This window comes from Macrobrachium nipponense, chromosome 2 (genome assembly GCF_015104395.2).
Source record: "Macrobrachium nipponense isolate FS-2020 chromosome 2, ASM1510439v2, whole genome shotgun sequence".
NCBI classification, from domain to species: domain Eukaryota; kingdom Metazoa; phylum Arthropoda; class Malacostraca; order Decapoda; family Palaemonidae; genus Macrobrachium; species Macrobrachium nipponense.
Window position 1 is genome coordinate 115321634 of NC_087201.1, and position 12329 is coordinate 115333962.

General features: G+C 33.9%; 1 protein-coding gene across 5 annotated transcripts in view; it reads left to right on the forward strand.

The window, feature by feature from the left end:
- Positions 1 to 12329, forward strand: part of LOC135220922 (tubulin monoglutamylase TTLL4-like) — a 111102-nt gene that overhangs the window by 37525 nt on the left and 61248 nt on the right. For all 5 annotated transcript variants that reach the window (XM_064258569.1, XM_064258568.1, XM_064258572.1 and 2 more), the window contains exons 3-7: positions 6111 to 6230; positions 6398 to 6619; positions 6749 to 6917; positions 7346 to 7478; positions 11230 to 11407. In XM_064258569.1, the coding sequence (XP_064114639.1) occupies positions 6111 to 6230; positions 6398 to 6619; positions 6749 to 6917; positions 7346 to 7478; positions 11230 to 11407 (822 nt within the window). The remainder of the gene's footprint in view (positions 1 to 6110; positions 6231 to 6397; positions 6620 to 6748; positions 6918 to 7345; positions 7479 to 11229; positions 11408 to 12329) is intronic.

Consider the following 12329-nt stretch of genomic DNA (forward strand, 5'->3'; position numbering starts at 1 on the left):
TTTTATCTATATTTTGCCCTTAATTGTGCTAGCATTAAGGATTTACCTGACATTAATCATGCCTCAACCTACTTGTATGGGCAATGATAGGTAAGTGTTGCAGCTCCCTTTCTTGACTGTGGATAACAAGGAGATTGGCACTGAGGATGCCGTTTCTTCCCTTCATTTTCTGGGGATGCACAGTTTGGGCAAGTGCAATGGGTCTTTTCTCCTTGCAAGATATTTCAAGTTGGTGTGACTGGAATTTTTTCACACAAGTGAAGGTTATTTATGATTGATGTCTTAAGTAAGTTTATGGTATTGTACGAACAAAATTTTATACTTTTTTTATGCAATAAGTATACAATGTAAGTAAATAAGATATTTCAACATCTGATAAAAATTTTCAGGCTTTGCTATAGACAACAGAAGAAATATCTGCAGTGAAAAAGGAACAAATTTTATGGTGACTTTTTAGACTACTACATAATTCATTAACGATGGGGTTCTGTTCTAGCGACCACGTCGTTGAATGAATTTGTCGTTAAATGCATTATTCTCTTTATTTCAACTAAAAGCATTAATTTTCAGTCTTATATTATACAGTAGTACCTTGAGATACGAAATTAATCCGTTCCGAGGTGCCCTTCGTATCATGAGGTTTTCGTATCTTGGACCACATTTTACATGTAAAATGGCTAATCCATTCCAAACCCTCCAAAAACACCCCAGTAAATTTCATAATAAAGCTAAATTGACCTATAAACAATGAAATACAACAATTTGGACCATTCAATACCTAAATTAATAACAAAAAGCAAAATAACCTGTAAATAAAGTGTATTAGTGTACATGGTATACAAGAAATACTGTACGTAAAATGTGGAAGATTACCTTTTGAGTGAGGCTATCTCCGAAAGTGGCGGCAGAGGAGGAGGACAAACGATTGCACTTTATGAAAAGCGGCTAGAACATCCTTAATTTCTGCCGTTTTTTCTTTTTTTGAATTTTTCTTCTTTTTTGATTGATTGATTTTTTTTTTTTATTTACGTAGGTTTTTTTTTTTTTTTTTTTTAAATACAGAATTTCAACTTTCTGTTTTTTATCACTTGGTTCTTCCTTTTTGCTTACAACTTTTCTTTTTTTTTATCACTTGGTTCTTCGTTTTTGCTTACTCCTGCTAATGCTTAAGGCCTCTTTAAAAAATAACGATCCAAGGAAGATTGCTTCTGCCTACTTGTCACAATGTTCCTGAAACGACTCAGGCAAACTTCATCGAACTGCGCAAGCATACGACCTGTGTGAGCCTTTTTGGGGTGTCTTTTTTCTATAAACGCGTAGTGTTCATTAATAGCTGCCCGTCTTGATAATTATCTACTAATTGTTGCACCTCATGACTGTTGGCCCTGGTGTCCATCAAAACCCTGTTCAACCAAATGCTCTCTCTGCAACTGATTTGGGTACTGAATGTTCGGCTGCTGACCTTCAACATAAACTGAAGTGCTTTGATTATACTGGTATGCATGTTGTAAATGATTGGTCAACACCCTCTGTTCAGCAGGGAGTGGAGATTCTACCAACCTTGCAAAGTTTCCAGTTATCCCATGAGAGAGACCTTGATCACTTATCCCATGTGAGAGATCTTGGTCACTTATCCCACGAGAGAGATCTTGATCAATCATATCACATATGTCGTCACTCAAGAGGTGCTCTTCTTTTTCCATTTTCTGTGAAGAGATATGAGAATTTTTTTTTTTAAAATACACATGACACAAACACCATCACAATGTCAACTCTGACTAGTAGATTCAGAAACAGTTGACGATCCCGAAACAAATACCGCATGCGTACCATAACAATGCTGGTACCGAGTGGCCGAAGCACGCCACCGCGTACATAGATGCATGATGGGATGGACGCTGGCCAATAGGAGAGAAGGATCTCATGGCCGTGACTAGCAATGGGAGAGCAGGAGGATGGTGGCTAGTCTACTAAGTTGTCGGGTTGCAAAATTGTTATCGGTGGTTCGGGCGAATCTCGGACTTTACAGAAACCTTTCGTATCTTGAAAACTTTTTGTATGTAGAGCCGTTAAATTTTTCGTATTGGCATTCGTATCTCGAGTTTTTCGTAAATTTAGCCTTTCGTATCTCAAGGTACCACTGTACACAGAACTAGTTTCTGACATAGCCTACTACTTGGCAAGATTCTGACAGTGCTTTTTATAATTTTATTACTCATATATTTTAACTTCATTTTATAACTATAATTTTCTTTAAAATAGTGTACTTTATTTAATGCCTTTAGCCTACATTCCTGAGTTAGCCTACTTGTAAGTCAATATAGTATCAAGTCAATACAGTACTAAACTTTTCTCAGAATCTGCACATTATTTAGCAATGACTTATATGTCATTTATTTTTATTGTAGAGGATAGTGAGATGAAATAAATAATGAATGAATTTTGGCGATCACAGGGCATTTGAATGTTGTCAAAACGTAAACAAAGCACTACGCCATCTATTGAGGAAAGTGAACACTAAACTATTCGCAAATGGGATAAACATTTTCTAACTTTGGTAAAGATTTGTGCTTTCACTTCTTGCCTCTAGTATCATCTGATCTCATGGGAGACATATTGAATATATATGTATGTAAATACACAGTTGTGTAAAAGAAATCATCAAACTGTATCACATATGTCTGTCACGCATACTAAGAGTAAGGAATTTGTGCATGCCAGGTGTCTCATTATTTTGATTAAGGATTGACTAGGTAGAGACTTCTCAAGTGGAATATTTGAAAAAAATTTTGTATTTTCAAGTTAACCCTTTAACGCCGATTGGATGAAAATTGTCTGTCGGGTGCCGAACTGACGTACGAAACGTCGACGAAAAGTTTTTTAAAAATTTGCGGAAAAATAGTTTTAGGCCTGCTAGGCGAAAACTTTTGAATCACGCACCTTGGGGGATGCTTGGAGTTCACGGATCAAGCTGTTGTTTTGTTTACAATCGTTACCCAGGCGCGCAAGCGCGAATTTCTTTCTTCTCACACTAAAAAGCATGAGCGACACATCTCAGTAATTATTTCGTCACATTGACATAATTTTTGCACCATTTTATATTAACCGTTACATAGTTTTAAATATGAGAATCTGTGCAATTTCATGTAGAATACAACAAAAACAACTCATGGTTGTAGCTTTTATCAGTTTTGAAATATTTTCATATAAATAATGATAAGTGCCAAAATTTCAACCTTCGGTCAACTTTGACTACCGAAATGGTCGAAAAACGCAATTGTAAGCTAAAACTCTTATATTCAAGTAATATTCAATCATTTACCTTCATATTACAACAAATTGGAAGTCTCTAGCACAATATTTCGATTTATGGTGAATTTATGAAAAAAATTTCCTTCGTCCGCACGGTAACTTCCGAAAAAATCAAACATTTTTTTGTCCGATTGTCGTAATGTTTGCACCGTTTTAAATTAGCCGTTACATAAAGTTTTATGGACGGAAATGTGCGCAATTTCATGTAGAATACATCTAAAAACAATCCATGGTTGTAGCTTTTATCAGTTTTGAAATATTTTCATATAAATAACGGCAAGTGCCAAAATTTCAACCTTCGGTCAACCTTGACTCGGCTGAAATGGTCGAAACCCGCAGTTGTAAGCTAAAACTCTTACATTCTAGTAATACTCAATCATTTACCTTTGTTTTGCAACAAATTGGAAGTCTCTAGCACATATAATGAATTTTAGAAAAAAAACATTTGCTCAGTTTTATAATAGCCATTAAATAGTTTTATATATGAAAATGTGCGCAATTTCATGTATAATACAACAAAAAACAACCCATGGTTGTAGCTTTTATCAGTTTTGAAATATTTTCATATAAATTACCATGTGCCTAAATTTCAACCTTTGGTCAACTTTGACTCGACCGAGATGGTAAAAAAACGCAATTGTAAGCTAAAACTATTACATTCTAGTAATATTCAATCATTTACCTTTATTTTGCAACAAATTGGAAGTCTCTAGCACAATATTTCGATATATGGTGAATTTATGAAAAAATCTTTTTCCTTACGTCAGCCCGGTAACTCTTCCGAAAAAATTCTACATTTTTTGTCCGATTGTCGTAATGTTTGCATCATTTTAAATTAGCCGTTACATAAAGTTTTATATATGAAAATATGTGCAATTTTATGTAGAATACAATAAAAAACAACCCATGGTTGTAGCTTTGATCAGTTTTGAAATATTTTCATATAAATTACGATAAGTGCCAAAATTTCAACCTTCGGTCAACTTTGACTCGACCGAGATGGTAAAAAACGCAATTGCAAGCGTAAACTATTACATTCTAGTAATATTCAATCATTTACATTTATTTTGCAACAAATTGGGAGTCTCTAGCACAATATTTTGATTTATGGTGAATTTATGAAAAAAACTTTTTCCTTACGTCTGCGCGGTAACTCTTCCGAATTTTTTCGTCCGATTGTCGTAATGTTTGCACCATTTTAAATTAGCCGTTGCATAAGTTTTACATATGAAAATGTGCGCAATTTCATGTAGAATACAACCAAAAATAACCCATGGTTGTAGCTTTGATCAGTTTTGAAATATTTTGATATAAATTCTGATGTGTCAACTTTGTCTCGACTGAGGTGGTAAAAAAACGCAATTGTAAGCTAAAACTATTACATTCTAGTAATATTAATAATTTACCTTTATTTTGCAACAAATTGGAAGTCTATAGCACAATATTTCAATTTATGGTGAATTTATGAAAAAAACTTTTTCCTTAAATCCGCTCTGTAACTCTCCCGAAAAAATCATATATTTTTTTGTCCGATTGTTGTAATATTTGCACCATTTTAAATTAGCCGTTACATAAAGTTTTGTATATGAAAATGTGTGCAATTTCATGTAGAATACAACAAAAAATAACCCATAGTTGTAGCTTTTATCAGTTTTGAAATATTTTCATATAAATAACGATAAATAGAAAAAATTCGACCTTCGGTCAACTTGAACTCGACCAAAATGGTAAAAAACTGCAATTGTAAGCTTTAACATTTACGATCTAGTAATATTCAATCAATTACCTTCATTTTGCAACAAACAGGAAGTCTCTAGCACAATATTTCGATTTATGGTGAATTTTTTAAAACTGCTTTTTTTTACATCCGCGCGTTACGAATTCATGCATCGTATCATGTTAATATTTTCTTTGTGTTGCTTTGATCATTTTACAATTTGTTATATACCAAATTCATTGCAATTTAGTGTACAATACAACAAAAAAATAATGAACTTATTAGCTTTAACCGCTTTGCTCATATATTCCGATATTTATATATGATAATATTTTTTTTCATTTCTGATGGTTGCATACTAAACTTCAGGCAATGACAAAAAAAGGAGCCAAAAATGAACTCTTAATCTTGAAAATTAAGCGTGCTGTGATAAAAAAAAAAAAAAAAAAAAAAAAAAAAAAAAAAAAAAAAAAAAAAAAAAAAACTTAACGCTTCAACGCTCACTCGCGAACGCCGCCGGCATACAATAGACATTTTCGGAAATACCGGCCCGGCGTTTAAGGGTTGATATAAAAAAACATTTGATTTCACACATTTTCTTTTCATTACTAAGAATTATTCTCACAAAAACATAGGTGATATGGCAACTTTTACATGGCGGCTGAATCAAGTTGAACTACAAGAGTTCCTGGACCATAGAATGCTGGCTTTAAGAGGTTCAGCTGTATAGCTTTTCTTTATAAAGTATATTAAAGCCTTATTTATTGTTTTAGCCATAGATTTCAAGGTTTTCAAAACCTAGTCCGGGCTATATTATCGGCACTGAATAGCCTTTCTCTTGGCCACCATCGGCAATGTTTTTGTTTTGATTTTATTTTTTATTTTTTTCTCCTTATTTTGCTGTCGTAACTGCAAGTTGTCATAAAAGAAGTATGTCGTTACATGAAGTACCTTTATAAAAGAATATTCTCTCTTAAGTAAATGAATGGTTTTATTCAAACTTCTTTGCTTCAAGAGAACTAAAATAGTTCTGATTTATTAAACAACTACAGTTCACATTTTGAAATCTTTATTCTTTCAGATGATCAGAGTGTCATAAGCTCAGTTACTGTCGGATCAACATGCTCATTGCGTTCTGTGGCTAGCGAAGCCCTTAACACCGTGTGTATTAATGAGCATGGAGTAGCTGCGAATGAAGATGGTATGTATAGTTTGGTATTAATAACTTTCAAGGTGTTTCTAGGAAAATGAGGCTTAAAAGATTTATTCTAGTTGTATGCATATGTCAGTAACTATTAGATATGTACAGATTATAAGTGATGACATACCAAATTTATGTATTTATTTATTTATTTATTTTTCCTCCAGGTTCATTGCTGTATGCTGAAGCACCTGCACTTGCACCTTTGCCGTCCTTAAGTCCTAGTCTATTTTCACATGTTCCACCCTCAATAAATTTCTGTCAGTACAATGAGAAAACAGTTGAACTTCCTTTGGCTATTGCGAGACTTTTGAAGTGGAGATTTACCAATATTACACCTCTTATTGTTCGAAAAACTATATCAAACTCTGGTTTCAAAATTACAAAAAGTAAGTATTAATTATTATAGTTTTTTAAAGCTGATTAGTGAAGTAATGTCACATGGTTTTTAGTCTACTTATTTACTTCCCCCCCATACTGATTTCCTCCCCCCATTGATTAATGTCCTCTTCTAACAGAAACAATGCAGTGGTGTGGAACATGGGGAAAGCACATGAAAAGTCCATGTTTTAAGGGTGTCCGGGAATTTCAGAAAGTGAATCACTTTCCGGGAACTTTCCAGATTGGTCGCAAAGACAAACTGTGGAAGAATTTTTTGAGGTTACAAGCTAAGTTTGGGAAGGAAGAGTAAGTTACTGTTTCTTATGTACTACTGAGAATCAAACTCTTTTTATTAATTTAGTTTCTCTGAATCTTACTTTTGCTTTATTGTGTAGGATATCATAACTTTACTTTTGCTTTATTGTGTAGGATATCATAACAAGATTACTTTACTATTCCTTTTTGCTTTCATCCTTGACCTTTAATATGTATGTTTTATTTTATTTCTTTTATTTGTTTATTTTATTTATATTTATTTTTTTTTTCAAGGAAATGTTTGGTGAAAAAGAAAAGAAACTATTTATACTTTGTAAAATAATTTCAGTGATTCATTGAAAAGTTTTCTGTTTGTAAATGTATTATAAGACTGGATAAGGAATATTTGTCCTTTTTTTTTCTTTGCCAGTTTTCAGTTGGAGATTTAATAGTTAATTTCTATGAATTTTTCTTTCCAGGTTTGGCTTCATCCCAAAGACTTTTGTTTTGCCAGGTGATGTCAAGGCTCTGAAAGCTGCCTTTGATAAAGAAGGAGTGAAAAAGAAGTGGATTGTCAAACCCCCAGCATCAGCAAGAGGAACAGGAATTCAGGTTTGTAAATCTTCCATTTCATAGATTAGTTAAAACAGACAGTTTGTTTGAGGTGAAATGGGGGGAAATAGTAATGGAAGGGGTCTTTATCTCTTCAAAACAACTATAAGGGAGTTGGTAGACTTTCTTTTCCTGCAGCAGGAGAAAGGCCTCTCCACGACAGTAAACAAGGAATGCAAAGATACCCTCGCCCAAGTGTTCAGACCAAGAGGCATAGATCTTATGTCCTCCTGGGAACTGTCAACTAAGGTGAAGCATTTCATTTCAAAGAGTAGTAACCCACAGGAATTAAAACTTCCTGAGTGGGACTTAACGAAGGCCCTTGCCACCCTGAGACTGCTGCTGCTGCCCTATGAACCTCTCGAGAAGGCTTAAACTGATTTGACTCAAAAGCAAGCAAGTAGCAGGGTTCATACCCTCTCATACCTTGTCTCCTACATCCATGGGTGGCCATCACTTGGTCACTTTTCCCAGAATCCGCGGGGAAACCCCAGAATCCCACCTCGTAGGATACAGGCTTTGATGGTTTCTCTGTCCCCACCTTGAAGAACTTTGTGGTGGAGGAGAGAGACGGCAACTACCCTCTGCCCACCAGAGTTAGGGCTCATGACATTTGGATTGGACCCTCAGTGGCATTTAAGGGGACTGCTGACTCCACAAGGCCCCATTATAAAGTAAGTGCTTCATTCTACCTTATGAATGGAGGGATTTGCTTAAAATTTTTACCAATTATTCTTCACCTCATGGAGAAAAGGTGCAAGTTAGGAAATTAAGAAATTCATACTCCAAGTGTGTTTTTCTCTTGTTGAAACAAAAATTTTCACAATTTCGAAAATATAGCAAAAGAAAAAGCTACACTCAAAACTGAATCCCACTTATATTTATAGATATATAGTTATACTATGTGCTGTAAAAGTTTCATGGAATTTGGTTCAGTTGTCTTGAAGATTGAAACCTTTGTTTGAAAGTAAGTTTTGAGAAAACTGCAAAAGAAAAAAAATTGCTTATTTTGTACTAACTATGAAACTTTGCCAGTTAGAGAGCTGATATCAGCGCTAGAACTATTCTGCCATATAAGAAATATGCCCGCAAATTTGCAATATAATCAAATGTCTATATGTGCTTTCTCTTGATTTAAATATTGCTAAAATTTGTAAGAAAAAAATTATTGCTTATTTCTTAATATGTAACTGTGAAACTGTTATAGTTACATAGATAGATAGAGATAGCCTGCCTTACTTTTGTGGATTTGAAACAATAAAATCAATATTTAAAAATGTTTAATGTGGTCAACAGATGATTTAGTCAGAAAACAATACATTTTGAAAAACAATGAGGCATATACGACTTTAGTAAAATCCTAAAAAAGACATTATGGATTTAGGTATAGTGCCTTGTCAAGGCACGTGTTCCAGACTTACGGCACTTGCCTCATGACACTGTTAATATGCATTATGGTGCTGTAACCCTTAATTACAGCGCTGTTGCTATTTATTCCCATTATAATTATGATTCAGGTTGAGGTGATTTTTGGCTTACAGCGCCCAGCTGGAAAAGAAACCCTCCGGTAACCTGGAGACTGCGTGTATTAGTGATTTGCATAATTGCTGATTCCAGTAAATTTTTTGAAACATAATCATTAGACCTAGCAATTACAGAGCTCTCACCCCCACTTATACAATGAGAGTTTTTGCTCAGATGAATAAATAGTGCACTTGAAGTCATGGCTTTTCTAACAATACATATAATGCTTAATAGGTACACAAATTTTTACTTGACTGACTGACGTAAAAAGACTGGCAATCCTTAGAAGGAATTTTGTAAATGATGTTATTTGTTACGGGACTTTTCTTAATTAGCATATCTTTAATGGTATTGTTATTAGAGAACATAACATTAACATTAAACAATTTTAAATATTGATTTTATTGTTTCAAATCCACAAAAGTAAGGCAGGCTAAGTACATTGTTAGGGGTTTCTTTCTCATTACTAACACTATAAAACTTTTTGTGAGCTTTTTGATAACATAAATCATTTATATGAGGTGGGGAGCAGGGAATATTTCCTGTCTTTTTCATGTATTCTATTTCTTGGTTAAGATATTGTGGACTCGTAATCCGCAAAGCACGTAATAACATTAAAGAAAAAATTGAGATTTTAATATCAAGATGGTGGCCAGAATAAAAATGTACATATGTTAAATTATTTGTGGGTTTTCTATAAATACTGAATTTACATTGGAAAGATTTTTTTATGTGTTATTACTTCTTGGAAAGGGATGACATTGTTATTTTCACTTTCAACTGTGAATTTTAAGGATGGCACTAAATTATGCAATTTAGACAAAAAATCATTTACATCGATACCAATAGGTAAAACAGTTACTAAGATGTCATCTACATATCTGAACCATTTGAAGGGGAGAAGTGTGATATTTGGGAGGTGTTGTCTTTCAAAAAATTCCATATATAAGTTTGAAAGGAGAGGTGGTAAGGGGTTACCCATGGCCATACCAAATATTTGTTGGTGATATTCTCCATTAAAAACAAATCTGCAATCACAAATACACAACTTAATGAAATTATGTGTCTAATGGACATGGGTAATTCATGCAATATAAGTTCATTACTTAAATATTCTAGCAGTCAATAGGGACTTTTGTAAACAAGGAACATACATCAAAACTGACAAAGATATCACTTGGAGTTAATACAATGTTATATAATTTTTCCACAAGATCAAGAGAATTCCAAGTAGCGTGGATAGCAATTTATTAATATATTTAGATAGTTTACATGCAGTTGATCCTACAGCACTAATGATTGGCCACATAGGTTTGTTTTTCTTCTGAGTTTTAACTAGGCCATATAAATAAGGTAATGAGGGACACTTTGCCGTTAATTTACACAACAGTTCTTTTTTGTCTTTTAAGAATTTGTTTCATAGTGGTATTAAAGTATTTTTATTACTTGTTCCAATGGATTTTTTGTGAGTTTTTTTGTAAGTTTCATCTTCTTATAAAGTATGCAAGTGTGCTATGGTGTTTGAGGCAGTGATGATGATGATGATGATTATCATGATGACTTGTATAAGAATAATCGTCGGTGAGGTGAAAGGAATTATGCTATGGTAAAGTAGCTGATAGTAAGCTCAGTGGTCTGGTTAAAAAGAGAGAATTTGTTGCCTTGATAACATACTGGGTGTATGACTGGAATCAAGGGGCAATGGTTATGTACTGTATTCTCTAATAAGGCAATGGGAATCGATGGTAAGAGCATGTGATAGGTAAACTGCAAAAATGTCAAAATTTAACGTGCTTTTAAGACCTGTGATTCTCATAAACATGATTGTATTAATGCTGAGTTTTATGATTGAAGTGTGCTGAGATCATATCACAAATGATGATGTAGCATTTACATGTAAAATTCAGAGGCTGGAAATGAGAGAGTTTGGTATATGGCAAGAATGGGGAATAGCAGTTAGATAAATGTATGATACAGATAAATGTTTGATACAGAAGTGACTAGATGGTGACAAGTAGAAAGACTTGGAAAATCGTGGAAATGGGAGTAAATGATGACTAACCAGCTGGAAATTAATGCTGGAAGTACAAAAAATTGAAGGGAACATAAAGAATCAGATTATATCTTTAAGGAAATTCTAAGAAAATGTGAATAATAACTATGAAAATTTAGTTTGGTATACACAAGTTGGCTGAGTTTGAGTTTAAATCCTATATTATTTTTGCAGGTTGTCCATAAATGGTCACAAGTGCCTACTGAATCATCATTAGTGGTTCAGAGATATATAAGCCGCCCTTACCTCATCAACGATACCAAGTTTGACATGCGTATATATGTCCTCGTCACTTCTTTCCATCCATTACGAATATACCTTTATCAAGATGGACTTGTTAGATTTGCATCAGGTAAGATTAACTCAATTGGTGTTTGTTGGAGTAACAGTTATTTTTTTGTGCTTGATTTCTCATTTTTTCTTCTTCTTTTCTTATCAAGTACTCTTTTATCAAATACTCTTTTGAAAGAGTTGACCTATATGTAGTTAATGTAATTTTGCAATTTAGTTAGTGATGTAAGATTCCTATTTTCGTGGCTAGAAATTTACAGACTTCAGACACATACTGTAGATGTCAGATAACAGAAATTTTAGTAATCTAGAATTTGAAATTTTAGATGAATTGATAGGTCACCAATATAAATTAAAATAAGAAAAGAATGGTTAATGCTAAAGGAAGGATATGGTTTTAGGGGAAAGACTTCAAAGCAGAGCATCATTATCAAAATATAATACTAGATTTGATCTTGTCCACCATTATCCCTACATTTAGGGGTCAGTTGCCTGATGCGCCTTCTCCATTGCCTTCTATCGAAGGCATCATCCTCTACCAAACCTCTTGTCTCCATATGTTCCTTCAGTTTATCTTCCCATCTAATTCTCTGTCTCCCTCTCAATCTTCTAACAGGTTCCTCAGCCTTCTTCCTTCCCTCATCATCCATCCTCAACACATTTCCATACCATCTTAATCGTGCCTCTCTTATCACCTCTGTAATTTTTACTAAGCCAGCCCTCCACATGACTCGTGACTAAGCACAGATGCCGATATTCCCTTGCGTGCACAATTTTTTAACTTTACCGGTTTCCAGTTTCCAGCTAGCACCGAGTTATTTATCCTAATGTTAAGACCACAGGTTTGTTAGTTATGAAAAATACAAATTGATTAAAATTTTGTCATTTTTCCATCTCTCAAGCAGCGATATTCCCATAATCCACCTCAGCATTCTCCATTCTCATCTCTGTTCTCTCAAGCTTGACTTCCTCTTTTCATCTTA